Here is a 20,103-nt window from a genome sequence, read left to right on the forward strand (position 1 = left end):
TAGTACAATCAGTTTGTTAAAATTAATGTCTCATACAGTTTTTACTAAACCTTCCAATTCAGAGATCTTGTCATTTAAATTTTACTGATATATCCATCTGCCCTCATATCCCTAGAGTTGTAGCTCTTCGCTCCAAACTAAACTCTGTCTAAAAATCTATCCCTAATAGAATATTCTAGTTTTACTCAGAGAAATTCCATTTGACTTACTTGAATATGCTGTTATCATACCTAAACATAATTTAGTGCCTTCACTTGCCCTTGACCTTCATTGCTTGTTAGTCGAATCGAAACAAATAGAACGACTGACAGAGTGAATCTGAAAATAAGTACCGGTATATAGAAGTATTTCTTTCATAATCCTGCATTATAGGTGAGTGAGATTAATATTTTTGATTAGGTTTCAGATTTGGGTGCCATTATAATCATTGTCCATTTTGCAAATAGAGGAGAAAGATAGGGATCTTGATATTGGTGTTTAGCTGAAAGGCATGTTACCTGATGCTAAGGTCAAGGCCAATTATATTTAGGTATGATAACAGCATATTGAAGTAAGTCAATTGGAAATTTCTCAAGAGTAAAACTAGAATATTCTATTAGGGATAGAATTTTAGTCAGGCTTTTCTTTATTATAGTTTAGTTTGGTGGGAAGAGCTACAACTCTAGGGAACTGAGGACCAACAAAATTTAAATGACATGATCTCTGAATTGGAAGATTTAGTAAACATTTTATGACATACTAATTTTAATAAATTGATTGTATTATTAGGTAATAGACAAGGATGACTTTTTAAGAAAATTGTACATAGAATAGTGTAGCTTTAGTATTCTTATATGACATTTAGGATATATTTTATTTTAATTATGACACATATTAGATTTTTGTTAAGAGATGTTTAGAACTTTGGTATTTGATGTGAAATATTAAGTAAAGAGGTCCAAGAGATAATTGGTAGTGAGAAAAAAATGCTGAGGAAGAGGACAATAAGGTCCTTGAAACATGTACTGTGTAGGAGGTGATACAAATTAATTAAACAACTCTAAGTATTGACAAGACTGACTTTTAATTATCAAATGTGTGTTTATTGGAGTAGAGATTGTAGTCAATACAAACCATTATAAAAATGAAACCACAATGGTTGAGTTAATAAACCATCTTAGCTTGCATTAAGATGGTCCTTGTTCTATTACATGTGCATAGATGGCAAGGTCATCAGATGAATCAGGGATGAATGAGGTAAAAGAAACGGAAAAAATTGAAATGTTTTATATTTTTATATTTGTCATAATAAAAATATACAGTACCGAGTTCAGTGGCTGCAGTCACTTAAGTGCGGCCAGTATCCAGTATTCGGGAGATAGTGGGTTCAAACCCCACTGTCGGCAGCCCTGAAAATGGGTTTTCCATGGTTTTCCATTTTCACACCAGTCAAATATTGGAGCTGTACCTTAATTAAGTCCATGACCGCTTCCTCCCCACTCCTGGCTCTTTCCTGTCCCATCATCGCCATAAGACCTATCTGCGTCAGAGTGATGCAAAGCAACTTGTAAAACAATAAGTATTTTTATTTATTTCTTCCACCACATTTGTCCCTGATTCATGTAATGACCTTGCTGCTGTTTACATGCATATGCACAGAGAGCCATCTAGTCATGAATATTATTATTATTATTATTATTATTATTATAAATAATCATTTATATTTATCTTGAGACATCTAGTGATGAATGAACCACTTGCTATAACCAACGGTAAAACATTCTTAAATTTAAACCTCCATTATCAGAGAAATCTTACTCATGAACAGAAAAGATTTCCTTCAGAAGAGATGGAGCAAAGTTCTTTCTGAAACGCAAAAATTTCACATTGTTTTCTGACATAGCAAAATCCCAAAATCCTATTACCATTTCTACAATAAGGTGCTGTGAAAGCATCAGTCTAAATATTTATTGTATAGTTTTATCTTTTTCTCTTTTACAATAATGCTGGAAAAAAATGTTTACCTGCTGGTATACCTCATAAAGAGCTGACAATCAAAATCTAAAATTATTTTTGCCTTTTCTAAGTACCAGTATGTAACTGGAATGTTTGTTTTTAAAGTCAGTTTTGTTTTCTGATAGAGCTAATGCTATTCTTGTCCTTGTGATGTCAGTTCCAAGAAAATGTCAAAAAGAGTTCATGAGTTAAAGAGTTTTAAATGAAGTGTTAGACGTAGGTTCACCTTCAGGAAATTGTTTAGTGAAAGTGAAGATAAAGGTGGAGAGAGATGCTAAAACTAGAAAGGAAAAGTATTAGAGTTAGAGTGAACTACAGGTATATTGTGCACGGAGTCACAGACATGTTGTAACCCGCGTACAGATAGACGTGCAAAATGTGTCTGTTACCTTGAAAAAGATTCTTCATAGTAACTTCTATGTAGTCCAGCCCCGCGGTGTAGGGGGCAACACGTCCACCTGTCACCCGGTGGACCCAGGTTCGATTCTTGGCCGGGCCAAGGGTTTTTGATTGTATATGATTAATATCCCTGGCCTGGGAACTGGGTGTTTGTGTCATCCTTAATGTTTCCTTCCTCACATTCAACACTCTACAATTCCACTTACACGCAGGTCATATCATATGGTGAAAGTAGGTCGATGCCACAAACAAATATAAAAAGTAAAATAAAACTTCTATGTACCGTACCATTATGTTGTTACAGTTATTTGGAGGAAACATCATTATCATCATGTGGTCAAAAACGTTCAGCCCCAATCCAGTTCAAACTTGCTGCAAAATAATGCTCGTGGACTCTTAATTAGAGTCTGATTCAAATTAACAATTTTTTGTGACCTCTAATGCGGCCATTGACATTGTTTACTGTAATTTAAAGTTTGGGTATTTTGCCGTTATGATCTTCAACTGTTCTCGTGATGCTCTCTCATGCCGGGCTTGTACAAACTCTGAGTCACTTACGGAATGTCTTCCTAGCCAGATAACAGGGAAATAAGGAGATTAAGAAGGAAGTGCAGATTAGAAAGAAATAGAGTTAGGAATGGTTGAGGAAGTAAGGAGAGATTGAAAGAGCTCACTAGGAAATTGAATTCGTGATAAAGTCAGCTAAGGATAAAACGATGGCAAAATTAATTGGGAGCCACGTGAATTTTAGGGAGCAATGACATGTATAGGTACTTTAAGGCAGAAACAGGTTCCACGAAGGACATTCATCGGATCATTAACGAACAAGGGGAGTGTATATGTGAGGACTTACAGAAGGCAGAAGTATTCAGTCAACAGTGTGTAAACCGAGCTCGATAGCTGCAGTCGCTTAAGTGCGGCCAGTATCCAGTATTCGGGAGATAGTGGGTTCCAACCCCACTGTCGGCAGTCCTGAAGATGGTTTTCCGTGGTTTCCCATTTTCACACCAGGCAAATGCTGGGGCTGTACCTTAATTAAGGCCACGGCCGCTTCCTTCCCAGTCCTAGCTGTTTCCTGTCCCATCGTCGCCATAAGACCTATCTGTGTCAGTGCGACGTAAAGCCAATAGCAAAAAAAAAAAAGTGTGTAAAGGTAGTTGAATATAAAGATAATGTCCTGATAGAGAAGGGAACTAATTACAGTGAAATACTGAAATTTACCTATGATAATAAAGACATTATAAAAAGACACAGAAGGTGAAAGCTAGAAAGGCAGCTGGGGTTGATAAGATTTCTGGGGATATATTGAAGACTATGGGTTAGGATATAGTGCCATATTTGAAATACTTATTTGATTCCTTTTAGCATGAATGAACTATACTAAATGAATGGATAGTTGCAAGAGTAGCCCCAATGTACAAGGGAAAGTGTGACAAACAAAAAGCAGAAAATTACAGCCCAATCAGCTTGACATGGGTTTTTTTGTAAGCTCTGGGAATGCATTCCTTCTGATTATATTAAGACACATTTGCAAAATTACGAACTGGTTTGGTAGAAGGCAGTTCAGGTTTAGGAAAGGTTATTCCAGTGAAGTTGAACTTGTAGGATTCCCATAAGATATTTTATATAATTTTAGATTAGATTTCGTTATATACCAGCAGAGAAACATGTTTTCCTGCATTATTTAAAAGTGAAAAAGATAAAACTTTACAATAAATATTTAGACTGATGCTTTCACAGCACCTTACTGTAGACATGGTAATAAGCTTTTGGAATTTTGCTATGTCAGAAAACAATGTGAAATTTTTATGTTTCACAGAGAACTTTGCTCCGTCTTTTCTGAAGGGAATCTTGTCTGTTCGTGAGTAGTATTTCTCTAATAAAGGAGGGACTGTGCGTAGGGACTGTGGGTATGGCCAGGCATTAAGGAGTATGAGGGAGGAGTTGGAGAGCTTGAGGGAGATAATTAGGATTCTCTCAGAGGACAGGAAGGAAAGCAGGCCTCCAAACAATGTACAGGATATAGGTGTAATAGAGGGATTGGAAGGAAAGGGGGAAATTGTGGAAGACAGATGGTCTAAAGTTTTAAGGGAAAGGAGATTTCAGGCTAAGGGCTCCATTCAGGATCAAAATTCAGGAGAGGTGTCAGTGAGAAATTGGTACGAGTCACTGCAGGTAGAACAACCGAGGGAAGATGAAGAACAGGGAACTGTTGCCGAGAAGTTTGGAAGCAGGAGAAAGGAAAGAGGTAGTAAAGGGAAATGCGGAGTAGTGGATAGGAAAAGACAGGTGGAACAGGGTCATGGGATGGAGGAAAGGGAGGAGGAAGTAGCTTCTGCAGCTGTCAGGAAAGATAGGACTGACCAGGAGGGGAGGGGATCAAATGAGGTGAGTAGGATTGAGGCTCTGGTCATGGGGGATTCTATCGTTAGACATGTCGGGAAAGTGTGTGGAGGATAGGGTACCAGAGTAGAGTGTTATCCAGGAATTAAGTTAAGGCAACTCGTTGGCTGAATTGTCAGCGTACTGACCTTCGGTTCAGAGGGTCCTGGGTTCGATTCCCGGCCGGGTCGGGGATTTTAACCTTAATTGGTTAATTCCAATGGCCCGGGGGCTGGGTGTTTGTACTGTTCCCAACATCCCTGCAACTCACACTCCACACGTAACACTATCCTCCACCACAATAACACACAGTTACTTACACATGGCAGATGCCGCCCACCCTCATTGGATGGTCTGCCTTACAAGGGCTGCACTCGGCTATAAAATAGCCACACGAAATTAAAAATTATTAAGGTTAAGGCAGAAGTTGAGGAAAGTAGAAGAGAAGGAGGAGGGAAAAGAGAAGGTGGTAGTGTTTCACATTGGTACTAACAACGTAAGACAAGCAGGTATAAGTACCAACATAGTTGGGGATGTGTGGGATCTGGTAAATGCAGCATGCACCTTCCCAATTGACATTTGGTAAATTGAGATCACCCGCTACAATCACGTTCCTTTCCTTATCGTTTCCCACATAGCTGATTATCTTATCAAATAATTATGAATCAGCATCTGCGCTACCCTTTCCTGGTCTATACACTCCAAAGACATCAAGTTGCCTATTATCTTTAGAAATAAGCCTTACCCCTAGAATTTCGTGCTTGTCATCTTTAACTTTTTCGTAGCTTACAAATTATTCTTTCACGAGAATGAATACTCCCCCTCCTACCATTCCTATCCTATCTCTACGATACACCCTCCAGTTTCGTGAGAAAATTTCTGCATCCATTATATCATTTCACAGCCATGATTCAACTCCTATTACAATATCTGGTAAGTATATATCTATTAAATTACGTAATTCTATTCCTTTCTTTACAATACTTCTACAGTTTAGCACTAACAGTTTTATGTCATCCCTACTTGATTTCCAGTTCCCTGTTCCTTTAACATTGCTCCCTAGGCCACTCTGTTTCCCTGAATGTACCTCCCTATAACTCTTCTAAACAAATTTCCTCACTTATATGTACCACTGCGTTTTAAGTGAAGGCCATCTGAGCCCAGATACCTATCTCCTACCCACCCATTAGGATCTAGAAATTTCACTCCCAGTTTCCCACATACCCACTCCATAGTCTCATTTAAATCCCCAATCACCCTCCAGTCAGTATCCCTCCTACACAGATTTCCACTGATAACAATCTCCGCTTTCTTAAATTTCATCCATGCTGCAAGAATAAACAAATGACAGCAGCATACTGCAGGTGACCCTAGCAATCCATGCTCTGGCCGCCAGTGATCAATCACAGTGCCACTTGGTACGTCAAGCAAATTCGTAATTTCCCCATACAACAAGGTACAAGGATTAAAAGGGAAGTCATTAACATCATAACAACAATATTTGAAAAGTATGGGATCTGGACCAGGACCAAGGTTACAACAGAAGACACAAACAGAGGGTGGATCAAGTTTTACAGTTGGAACGAAGAAGGACAGTGTTTCTCAAAATAACAAGAACACATACATAAGGTCTCAAATAAATAAATTTTTTTTTTGCTAGGGGCTTTACGTCGCACCGACACGGATAGGTCTTATGGCGACGATGGGATAGGAAAGGCCTAGGAGTTGGAAGGAAGCGGCCGTGGCCTTAATTAAGGTACAGCCCCAGCATTTGCCTGGTGTGAAAATGGGAAACCACGGAAAACCATCTTCAGGGCTGCCGATAGTGGGATTCGAACCCACTATCTCCCGGATGCAAGCTCACAGCCGCGCGCCTCTACGCGCACGGCCAACTCGCCCGGTAAAAAAATTAAAATCTAATAAAATAATCAGTGGGTAGAAATATGTTAGAAATTTAGAAAACTAGAGATAAAGAAAAATCTAGAAAATAAGAAAACCTTGTGTAAAAAGAAAACATTTAGAAATAAATAAACATGTTTGAAGCAAGTTAGACTATTACTAAAATAAACCACAAATGAGCTGAATATATTTACTCTCCTAAATAGACTGTGAATTCAATATCTTGGCTAGAGTTTTACTATGGTACTGCAGTCTGGTATTTTTCATAACTTAAAGGACATGTGGCATATTTAACAATAAAGTGAGTTAATACCATAATCAATTTTTAGGAGTTTATTCCCATTTATGAGTACCTATTACCTTTCTAAATATTAAGGTTTCCAATTAAACACTGAAGTGCATAAAAGGAAATCAGGAAAGTTATAATTACACCAAATAAGAAAACTATAAAATATGAAAATGTGAAAATAAGAAAATTCACCAAAATGTGAAAACAATGAAACTTTAAAAGTAAGGAAACTAATTTGAGCTAAACTATCAATCCATTAACAACATATTACACCAATAAAATTAAAATAAAAGATGTGATTGATATTTAATTGAATCCGAGAAACTCCCTATAAAATTACTAAATTAACATACGAGTGCATTACTAAGACCAATGTTTCACATCTAACACAGATAAAGTCACTTTAATACGCAATCCATCGAAAGGGAACAACATCGAACAATAGGATGCTCGCAATTATACATGTCCATCGCACCAGAAGATTAACTAACAATAGACAATAAGGGATGGCATAATCTAATCTTATCGCAAACAAGCAATAGCAACAAAAATGACCACCAAACCAAGAACAAAGCTACATGTGTGGCAAGAACAAGAAAAGCAGAAAGAAAAATTTGAGTTCATTTTAATAGACGTTTTTAAAATATACCATGTTTTAATGTGTTTATGTACTCATGTCCATGCTCAATCAATAGGTTTTAGTTTATTCTAACCATCACTACTTTTAATCAGAGCTATTTTAACGCAACATACTGCAATATATTTTACTTCCATTTTTTATCAGACATCCGGATGCTCTTAAGTAACTTCTTTGTAATTTATCCCATGACTGTAAATTTGTGTGCTAGCTGATGATGGCCAAGATAGGTCGAAACCGGTACTAGTGTAATAATTCATCCACAATAAATGTATTGATCGGTGGAACATTTTTCTTATCTATTACATTGAATCCAATCAATACGGAATATGAAACTTATAAATAATAACCATGATCATGGGTTCGATTCCAACCAACAAAAGAGAACGCTAAACCTGATAGATTGCATTTAATTTTAGCAGATCTACCAATAAAAAGAAAACTACATTGATTCTATAACAGCAGCCCTGCAGTGTCTTCCTACAAGAATTTAGAAGGAAATGGGAGTGAAATACCAGCGCTATGTTATCTATATAATTAAGTCAGAAGTATGAGGTGAGGAAGAATATACGATGAGTAACGCATGGTTGATAGTTAACAGTGGCAATCTGACGGACCAAAGCCTAACACACCTATTCCATCCGCACGGATGAGTCGAGGGGAGAGGAGCAAGAGTCTGGGCTGCAATATCAGTCTCCGATGCCTTGCTCTCAGAAATACGTGCGACGTTTTTTTTTTTCACTGCTTTCAAGTCTTGTAAATGGAACAATGTGTCAGATGCTTACAGTATAACGTGCTTTAGACTTCCATCATTCTCAATTGAGGTTTGGGCTTCACTGATAGCCTTGGTAGCCCTCAGTATATGCCACTGATGTGGGATGTGCTGAGTATATGTTGATGTTATCTAATGGATCTGGGATCATTTAGTGTTGGTTTTTGGTACAAATGTTTTGTGTCTTTTGTGCCCTGAGTGTCAGCCATCTTGTTTTGCTGACAGTCCATAGATAACACAACTTAGAGAGAAACTCAAGACACTCGGTTTATGTGTATACTATCTTTGTTCTAAATGTCAGCCATCTTGCTTTATTTGCCATCGCTACCATGGAAACCATGAAGAAGACAGGCACTCTACATGGACTCACCAGCGTTGCATAGGTCATGGAATTTATACTTTTCTGTGCCATTATCATGGACATAATTATAACGCTTTCATTTGCATTCATTTGGTCAATATTCTTTCAAATTTATTGTAGTGGATCTTCATCAAGACCAATATTTGCATTGTAATAGAGGTTTTATTGAGCATTTTTCTTCGTATATTCAACTCCAACATGTAACCTACAAGAGGTGCCCCTGTTAAGCCGAGCAACCTAGTGGAAGGTTAAGTAATCAATCCCAGTGGGAAACCAGGTCGGAGAGCTGATCAGTTTCAAGGGAAATGCAAAGATAGTCAACAGCTACAATGGCGGAAGAGGAAAATAATTCACAACGGCGAAGAAGGTGGAAGAACTATCTCTGATGCAACTTAAATCCCTTAGCATCTGTACTGGTATCCAGTGGCTAATGGTCAGTGTCTGTTTCAGTGAGCTCAGCTGAAAATACCATGTTCCAAAGGCCTCAACAACCTCTGGTTCTATCTGGTCCTGGCAATCACCAGGCCAAACCAGTCAAGTACAAGCAAACACAACTCTACTCCAGGTGGTACACAATCCACCAGTTGACAGACGGCAACTGGACTTTCGGATTCTGGGGAGTCCAGGCAAGCACAGCTGGGAGTGTCAGACATCTCTGGTCACCTTCCATACAAACAGAAAACATTCATTGGAACTCTAAACATCAATACCCTAATTCAAACAGGAAAATTACACAATCTCACACAAGAAATTGACAGACAAAAAAATTCTCATTCTTGCTCTCTAAGAAACTAGGATGACTGACAACAAAACAGTGGACTATGGAAATTACCACATTTTCAAGAACAAAATATTACAGAGAGTCGTGAAAGGTACCCCAATCTTCAGAATGGCTTTTCTTGTCCACAAATCCATAATTAACTCTGTCAAAAAAGTCCACTCATTAATGATCAAATTATGACCATGCGCATCCAGTGTGCCAACAAGAAATACACATTTGTCAATGCTCGTGCACCTACTAACACCGACAATAAGAAAAATCCTGACAATGTTGAAAAATTTTGGAAAAACAAGAAAAATTATGAATAACATTCATCAAGATGAGGTGAAAATCCTGGTGGGAGATTTCAATTCTCAACTTGGCAAAGAAAAAATCTATCAAAAAATCATCAGCAAAAATTCCACACACAAAACACGAACACCAATGACACAGGATTGGTAGACATTTGTCATCAACTTAACCTCAAAGTTATGTCTACCCATTTCAGGAAACCTGCACACAAACAGAAAACTTGGTGATCTCCCATTCAACATTTTGGTGAAAATCAGATTGATCATGTTGCCATCTCCCATGACCATTACAGAACCATCCATTCTGTTCGAGTCCAACGAGGGGCAAACATTGATTCGGATCATTGCCTTACAAGAATCAAAATGAAATTTTTGTCAAAGAGAATTCATTAAAAAAATCATTGCATCCCAAAATTTGATGCATCCAAAATTCAAGAAACAAAAATTGCAAAAGAATAGGATGAAGAACCAATGAACAATTGGATGGACTTCTCCAGCAAAATTATCAGAGAAGCCAAAGAACTGATTCCACTAAAAAAGGAAGAAAAACACCTCTGATGGGATTTCAAGTGTGATCAAGTTATTATTGATCGCCGAATCGGCATTTCAAAAATACAATAGCCACAAATCTCCAGAAACTCTACACACTTTCTCGACGTCCGCAAACAGGGAACCAGACCTATCAGGACAACTAAACGTAATTATATAACTGAGCAACTTAAATCAATCAAGGATGAGTTCAGAAATCACAACAGTCGAGTTTTTTATAAAACTTTTGCGGACAGAATTAAAGGTTACGTACTGCAAAATTTGTCCTTCAAGAAACAAGACGGAAGTCTAGCACTCACTAACCAAGAAAACTGGGAAGAATTAGCATGTTATTTTTCTGACCTCAATTGCCCTGAACCATCTAAGTGATTCTTACACATGCCCAGAATACATAAGACATGAAGCCAAACCACCAATGCAAGAAGAAATCCATCACCACATCAAAAAACTCAAAAACGGAAAGACATCAGGAGAGGACAGAATTATTGCAGAACTATTGACAAATTTAGGACCACAGTCACTACAGGAAATCACACAGATCATTCAAGACATTTGGCAAAGTGAAAAACTACCAGACGAATGGAAATGTGCACTCATCCACCAACTGCACAAAAAAGGAGATAAATTTAATGTAAATAACTACAGAGAGATTTCCACCTTACCCATCACTTATAAAATCCTCTCCACCTGTCTTTTACAATGTACACAAGAACTCGAGCCCCTCATCGGTGAATATCAAGCTGGCTTCAGACCAAACAGATCAACCGTCAAACAAATCTTCAATCTGAAATCCACCTTAAAATCGAGCCACGTGAAACCTCCCAACCATCTGTACATTTGTTGACTTCCAGCAGGCTTATGACTCCATCATTGATCGACAATCTTTTTAATATACTCAAAGAAAACAATCTCGATCCGAAGAATAGATGACTCATCCAACAAACTCTAGGAGCTGTTCTGCCAATACTAACTCATATATTTAACTACTGCCTGACAAACGGAGTTTTCCCAGATGTTTGGAAAGATGCACTAATTAGACCCATCCCGAAGAGCTCCAAGTTGGATTCTCCTTCAGATTATCGTCCAGTATCCATTCTACCACCTTTATCCAAGGTGCTTGAACGTCTAGTTCATACACAAGTTACTGAATACCTTACCAAGCATTCCCTCTTGAATCCCTTTCAATCCGGCTTCAGGAAAGGACATAGCACTGCGACAGCTTTACTACGAGTGACAGATGATATCAGACGTGCAATGGACCAACGGGACGTGATTGTATTGACATTATTAGATCTCGGTAGTGCCTTCGACACTGTTAATCCTCAGTTACTACTGCAGAAACTTCGAGAGCTAAATTTTAACAGTGTATCACTTCGTTTCTTTTTATCTTATCTTGAAAATCGCCAGCAACGTGTAACAGTTGGAAATTTGAGTTCAGGATGGCAAAGGAAGACCCTCGGCATCCCTCAGGGGTCGGTTCTTGGACCACTGCTATTTATCATCCAAATTAATGATATATCAAAAGCTCTTAAATTCTGCAAATTGCAAGTGTACGCGGATGATATACAGATTTACTATCATTCAAAACCGAGTGATATTGATACTGCAATTACTAAAATAAATTCTGACCTTCAAAATCTTAGTGACTATGCAAATAAAAACAGTTTATTAATGAATCCAAATAAGACTCAAGTTATTATTATCGGTACCAGTAAAAACCTTTGTTCCCTCAAGCAACAGAACATCCCCCCAATAATTTTAAACAATAAAATCATACCCTACTCTACTTCAGTGACCAACTTAGGAATTATCATGACTGAGACTCTAAACTGGACTCAACAGGTGATAAGCACATGCAATAAAGTACATAAAAGCTTATATCCCCTGAAACGGTTCGCTAATATATTCTCTGTTCGACTTAAAGTACAAATAATTCGCTCTCTTATACTACCTATATTTGACTACTGTGATACTGTGTTGACTGGAATAACCTGGGACAGTAACAAGAAACTGGACCGGAGCCTGAACAGCTGCATAAGATATATCTTTAATCTGCGATATGATGCTCATATATCACCTTATTATAAGGAGCTGTCGTGGCTTCGAGTGCACCAGCGCCGTGAACTTGACATGCTATCGCTTCTGCACAAAGTTCTTTCCACTAATACTCCCGACTATCTGTCTTCATCTTTTTCTTACCTCTCGTCCTATCATGAACACAATACAAGATCTGGTTCCTCTCTTGCCATACCTATAAACCGTACTGCTGTGTACAACCGCTCCTTCATAATCTCTGTGTCTAGGTCATGGAATTCACTACCTGCGAACATTAGAGAAAATCCTTCTCATCGCAAGTTTAAAGTGGCTTGCCGGGAGCATTTGCTGGGTAGATCCCGCTGACTTGCTGGATAATTGTTGAGTGAATGAAGGAATGAATGGGATGAATGAATGGATTACTGCAGTTAAATAATTTAAGTGAACGTTATTTTGTGTATTTTAAAATTAAGGATTCTTTCATTATTATTATTATTATTATTATTATTATTATTATTATTATTATTATTATTATTATTGTTACGGAGTTTTCCGTGGTAGTTAGAGGTGAAAGAAGGTGCGAGGTGGTGAATAGGTCTCAGGCTACGAAATTAAAGTGAATTTAAAATTTAACAAGGTTATATTTTCTTTTCAAAATCAAGAAATAACAAATATGGCAGGTACAGAGTAGCAAGGCAACAAAAGTACAATTACAGTATTTACAGGATTTGGGCTTCGAGCCCCGCGATCACAATCCTTGAGCAATCAGCTCAGTTTTACCCCAAACACAAGTGTCAACAGAGAGGGGAGAACCCCATTCATACCTAGGAGCACTTGCTCCAAAATACACAGTAAGGCCTCCTTGAGGCGCGCAGAAAACAAAATTTTCGGGAAAAGAGCAACTTGCTCTCAAAATTCAGGCCTGTCAAAGGCCACACCTAATTCTACTTTCAAGCTGTCCTCTCAGGACATATACACAGGGGTAAAATACCCAACCTACTGAGGTCTGTTAAATGACAAGAAGGTTAATTACATGATCTCTAAATCAACAATTTGAGAGGAGGCGATTTGCACTCCTAATGTATTTGTTTCAAAACCTAATTTGGCTCTAGGCCACTGATGCAAGGGCTAATCCCATACTAAAGAGGTGACTTTAGAAATTGACAAATTTACATAATGTTAAGGAAGAATAGGTTGAGAAAACGAGTTCACCTCAAAACAATATGAGTGGGAGCTCGAGAGGGTTAAGCACTCTCTATCCCAATATGTAGTTTAAAAGATAGAATAGATACAAGTTCCTTTACATTTAAGGAAGGTTACATAATGGAAAAACTTTGGACCCGCCCCAAGAGTTAAACTGCTGAGCAAGCAAGAAAAGAAGTAATTAATCGGCCATTACCTGGTTGTTGACTGCTGCCGAAGAAAGAGGCGCTTCCCGCCCCCTGCTATGTACTTTACACACGAAAAGATGGAACAGAAGTGGCCCGGAGACCCTAAAATCAGCAGTTTATATACTCTCGCGGAAAGTTCGAGGCGTTAGGGGAATGAGAACACCCTCCCACAAACTCTTTATTGGGTAGGATACAGCAACATATTCAAGTTGGGGGAAGATACATCCGATTGGTCAGAAATTAATAAAAGAAATTTGGGATTGGCTAAATACAAAACAAGGGGAAAGAGAGGGGTATACAGCCAACTTAAACAATAACAGAAAGAAATTTAACAAGAAACAAACTTTTGAAATAAAAATTTCTCCAAAAAAATAGTTCTTTCACGTCGCACTAGGGTGCACCATTGTAGTTTTTCAGTAGTGTCCTCTAGAAGAGAAAGTTCACACTTCTTACTACAAGCAAAACAAAAATATGTCGAAAATGACACAGTTCAAAAACTCCAAAATTTCCAGGTAGTGACATCTTCTGATAAAGTAGAAAATTAATACCGTAGATAAAGTTCAGACTTCCTCCAGCAGAGGAGTTTCAAGTGGCGCACATTTTTAAACTAGCGGCGTGGAGGTGTACCGCCCGGTACAATTATTATTATTATTATTATTATTATTATTATTATTATTATTAGTAGTAGTAGTAGTAGTAGTAGTATTATTTGTTTTATTTGTATTTGAAATTATAAGTTATGTATATGTATACTCATCTAGTGGTTAAGTGTAAGAGAGGGCCTTGAGCCCTAACTTCGCCACCAATAAAGGCATTATCTATCTATCTATCTATCTATCTATCTATCTAACCGACACAATTTCCAAGGTCAAATTAATTGGAGAGATCTCTCAACCTTTTCCCATTAAAACCAGTGTCCAGCAGGGTGATGGACTTTCTTCATTGTTGTTCAAAGAATGGGAAAAAAGAATTGAAAAATCACAACATCTGGAAACCTGTCATGTTAGGAAGAAAACAGAATAATATTAACGTTACTTGCTTAGCCTTTGCTGATGATTTGGCTATCCTCTCCAGAGATGGCAATTCAGCAGATTGAAGTCCTCAAAGAATGTGCTGGGAAAGTTGATTTACAAATCTCCTTCACAAAAACTGCATTCATGACTACAAAACACATTGAACCACAAACGTTGGTAACAAAATACAGCACAATAAACAAAGTTAATAATTTCAAATATGCAGGTGAAATCATTGAACCTTAGGTACAGAAAGAATAGCACGAAAAGACGTGAACTCAAAATGTGAAAAGCATAGGGAAAACCATGAACATCTACAGAACAACAAAAAATGCATGAGCATTAACCCAGAAATTCAACATTACACAATGGTCGTCAAACCTGAAACACTCTATGCCAGTGAGACCTTATACCTCAATTATATAGGGGACCTCAAAAATATCAAGAAAGATGATAGGAAAATCATCTGAAAAATCCTTAGCCCAAGATTCGTCTGCAATCACACAAGATCACAGAAAAACACTCAAACATTGAAACAGATTTCTGTAAACGACGATTGAAATTTTATGGACACATTATGAGGCTAGATGAGAACCGACTAACAAAGAAAATATTGATGTACTCGCGAACATTAAAGATGACAACGGTTTGGATCAAACAAGTTCAAGCTGATCTCAATAACGCCAACATCACACCTACAGATATCGAAGACTGCAAAACTTTCAGACCTAAGATCTACACTTGGAAAGTTGCCCAGCAGATCTACTGTAGAAGAAAATGGACTGACGAATGCCAAGCTAAACATAGCAACACGATGAAAGAATTCTGGAAGAACAAGAAAAATAATAACAAATCATAATTTGTTTTATGTAATCCTTTATGGGTTGAAACAAGCTAAATAAATAAATAAATAAATAATAAATAAATAAATAAACAAACAAACTAGTTAATGAAACTGAACTCATCACTGAATGAGACCGGTAAGATCGTAAATGTAATAATTTTGTCGCATTACTTGCTGATGACTGTGAATTACCAATTGCCCGAGCTGCTCTCCAAAACAACTGATGTGGACTGACTTGCAGTCTTGACTGTATATCTTCTAACCTTTCCGGTGTGATAACTGTTCTCCTTTGCTGAGTTTTTCTTATTAGTTACAGAACCAGTACTACACCACTTGTGAACGAGTTGTCACACATAATGTTTCAATGGTACTGTAGAATCAGGGAACTGTCTATGGAATTTTCAAAGGCACCTTTTCACTGATTTCTTCTTCTTGTGCAAGTAACACTTAACCAGAAATATTCTCTGTGCTCTAGAGCACTTAACCATCATGATAATGACCTCATAACACACCTTAACATTCTGGTAATTACCAGCAAACTGCTGCATTAGTTGTCAACACTTCTTATCATGCCAAGCTTGACACAATCCATATGGCACTTGCTTGGGGATTCCTGCAGCCTGTGAGCAGAAAGTCTTAAATTATACTCCCTGTACTAGTTTCTAGTTCAAATACATGGTGGGCATTTTTCTTTCTGCTTTTCTTGTTCTTGCCACACATGTAGCTTTGTTCTTGGTTTGGTGGTCATTTTTGTTGCTATTGCTTGTTTGCGATAAGATTAGATTATGCCATCCCTTATTGTCTATTGTTAGTTAATCTTCTGGTGCGATGGACATGTTTAATTGCGAGCATCCTATTGTTCGATGTTGTTCCCTTTCGATGGATTGCGTATTAAAGTGACTTTATCTGTGTTAGATGTGAAACGTTGGTCTTAGTAATGCACTCGTATGTTAATTTAGTAATTTTATAGGGAGTTTCTCGGATTCAATTAAATATCAATCACATCTTTTATTTTAATTTTATTGGTGTAATATGTTGTTAATGGATTGATAGTTTAGCTCAAATTAGTTTCCTTACTTTTAAAGTTTCATTGTTTTCACATTTTGGTGAATTTTCTTATTTTCACATTTTCATATTTTATAGTTTTCTTATTTGGTGTAATTATAACTTTCCTGATTTCCTTTTATACACTTCAGTGTTTAATTGGAAACCTTAATATTTAGAAAGGTAATAGGTACTCATAAATGGGAATAAACTTCTAAAAATTGATTATGGTATTAACTCACTTTATTGTTAAATATGCCACATGTCCTTTAAGTTATGAAAAATACCAGACTGCAGTACCATAGTAAAACTCTGGCCAAGATATTGAATTCACAATCTATTTAGGAGAGTAAATATATTCAGCTCATTTGTGGTTTATTTTAGTAATAGTCTAACTTGCTTCAAACATGTTTATTTATTTCTAAATGTTTTCTTTTTACACAAGGTTTTCTTATTTTCTAGATTTTTCTTTATCTCTAGTTTTCTAAATTTCTAACATATTTCGACCCACTGATTATTTTATTAGATTTTAATTTTTTTACCGGGCGAGTTGGCCGTGCGCGTAGAGGCGCGCGGCTGTGAGCTTGCATCCGGGAGATAGTGGGTTCAAATCCCACTATCGGCAGCCCTGAAGATGGTTTTCCGTGGTTTCCCATTTTCACACCAGGCAAATGCTGGGGCTGTACCTTAATTAAGGCCACGGCCGCTTCCTTCCAACTCCTAGGCCTTTCCTATCCCGTCGTCACCATAAGACCTATCCGTGCCGGTGCGACGTAAAGCCCCTAGCAAAAAAAAAATTATTTATTTGAGACCTTATGTATGTGTTCTTGTTATTTTGAGAAACACTGTCCTTCTTCGTTCCAACTGTAAAACTTGATCCACCCTCTGTTTGTGTCTTTTGTTGTAACCTTGGTCCTGGTCCAGATCCCATACTTTTCAAATATTGTTGTCATGATGTTAATGACTTCCCTTTTAATCCTTGTACCTTGTTGTATGGGGAAATTACAAATTTGCTTGAGGTACCAAGTGGCACTGTGATTGATCACTGGCGGCCAGAGCATGGATTGCTAGGGTCACCTGCAGTATGCTGCTGTCATTTGTTTATTCTTGCAGTGTTTGATTTGTTGTGCCACACCATGTTGCAAAATTCACCATACCATACAAAATTTTCATTAATTATTCCTATAATATATTATTCACAATAACTTAACAATACTGTAAACACTTTCCAAAGATCAAAACCTTAATTTAAAATGGACATGATATAGGCGAGATTTTCTTCTGAAGACTCAGAGCAAAGTTATCTGCAAAATGTAAAGAATTTCACCTTATATTCTTGACACGGCATAAGCCCAAGAGCTTATATCATGTCTATAAGTATGGGCCGTGAAAGCATCAATGGTAACATTAATTTAAAATGCATAAAAAATTATTGAAAAATTATTCAATATTATGGGTACAAGGAATCCCTGTCTTTGGGGTTCATCATGCAGAAAATAATTCAGTTCTTACTAATAAGGGAACTAAATAGAGTGAAGAAGGAAGCAAAAGAGAATTACATGAATGGCATACTTCATGAGGGTAATGACCATAAAGAGAAATGGAAAAAGCTGTATTCATATATTAGGAATCAAAAGGGAAAACTAATCCAAATTCCCACAATGTTGGGAGAAGGGAATGAACAGTTTTTAACAGATAATGAGAAAGCAAATCTATTTAGTAGGGAATTCATACATTCAGTAGAAGATTGTCAGGAGTTGGAAACCGAAACAGAAGATAGAGAAGGAGAGACACATAAGGAAACAAGAAGCTTCTCATTTACAAATGGGGATATTTTCAGAGAAATCCATCTGCTTCAGCAAGGAAAAACAGCAGGGAGTGATCAAATTACTGGGAAGGTATTAAAGACAATGAGGTGGTATCTAGTGCCTTATTTAAAATTTCTCTTTGACTATATCATAAATAATAGTATAATACCAAAGGAATAGAAGGAATCTATAATAATACCAGTTTATAAAGGAAAGGGTGATAAAAGGATACCTGAGCTCTACAGACCAGTCAGCCTGACCAGTATAGTTTGTAAAATACTGGAGAGTTTAATAGCAAAATATATTAGAAGGGTATGTGAAGATAAAAATTGGTTCATGAGGAGCCAGTATGAATTTAGAAAGAAATTTTCTTGTGAGGCACAACTGGTGGGATTTCAGCAAGACATATCAGATCAGTTGGATTCGGGAGGTCAGTTGGATTGTGTAGCCATAGACCTTTCCAAGGCATTTGACAGAGTGGAACGTGGAGTATTATTAAAGAAACTGGAGGGAATAGGACTGAACATAAGGGTTATATGTTGGATAAGAACATTCCAAAATTCAAGGGTTCAAAAAGTCAAAGTAGGAAATCATGTATCACAGGAAGAAAAAGTTTAGAAGGGAATTCCACAGAGCACTAAATTAAGCCCATTACTATTCTTAATATATGCAAATGATTTAGGGAACAATATAGCATCAAAAATAAGATTGTATGCAGATTATATAATTATTTATAGGGAAATAAATAACATGGAGGGAATTTGACAGTATCCAACAATGGGTCAAAGAGAATAATATGAAGATTAATGGAGGCTAATTAATTGTCACAACATTTGCAAACAGGAGCTTAAAAACTGAATTTAAATATAGTTTGGATGAGATAATTGTCTCAAAAGATGGCAAGTGCAAATACTCAGGTGTAAGATTTGAGAGTAATTTGCACTGGAAGGGTCATCTTGATGACATTGTTGGGAAAGCATACAGATTGTTACATAAGGCTACTTAAAGGATGCAACAAAGAATTAAAAGAGAAAAGTTACTTAAGTATGGTTCATCCATTATTGGAATATGCAAACAGTGTTTGGGATCCTCACCAGGAATACCTAATACAAGAAATAGAAGATGTGCAGAGGAAAGCAGCAAGATTTGTAACAGGAAATTTCAGGAGAAAAAGTAGTGTATCAGAAATGACTTGGGTGGGAAGCTTTAAGTAAGAGAGGGGAGAAAACTAGACTTATAAGATTATATAGAGCATATACAGGAGAGGAAGCATAGGAAGAAATCCGTGAGAGGCTTCAGTTGGAAAATAATTATATCAGCAGGGCTTATCACAAGTATAAAATTAGACGGGATTTTAGCAGAAATGATTGGGGGAAATTTTCATTCATTGGGAAGGGCGTGAAGGAGTGGAACAGTTTACCTGGGGAAGTGTTTGATCCTTTTACAAAATCTGTACAGATATTCAAGAAAAGAATAAACGGCAACAGAGAAAAGAAATGTTAGAGGGCATTCGACCTGTATAGGTTATTGTAATAAAGAATTTTTGTGAATAAATTAATTCCACCCCCTTGTCTACGGAGACTGGACAGCTGAAGTAGGGGACTGCCTGTAGGGG

The 20,103-nt window shown here is 37.2% G+C and overlaps 1 protein-coding gene across 1 annotated transcript in view; it reads left to right on the top strand.

Moving 5' to 3' along the window:
* The window catches only part of LOC136877673 (dynein axonemal heavy chain 8), a 353,345-nt gene that overhangs the window by 100,508 nt on the left and 232,734 nt on the right, over positions 1–20,103 (top strand). Inside the window, exon 13 of the mRNA XM_068228699.1 lies at positions 9,185–9,360. Within this exon, the coding sequence (XP_068084800.1) occupies positions 9,185–9,360 (176 nt within the window). The remainder of the gene's footprint in view (positions 1–9,184; positions 9,361–20,103) is intronic.

This window comes from Anabrus simplex, chromosome 7 (assembly GCF_040414725.1).
Source record: "Anabrus simplex isolate iqAnaSimp1 chromosome 7, ASM4041472v1, whole genome shotgun sequence".
In the NCBI taxonomy this organism is placed as follows: domain Eukaryota; kingdom Metazoa; phylum Arthropoda; class Insecta; order Orthoptera; family Tettigoniidae; genus Anabrus; species Anabrus simplex.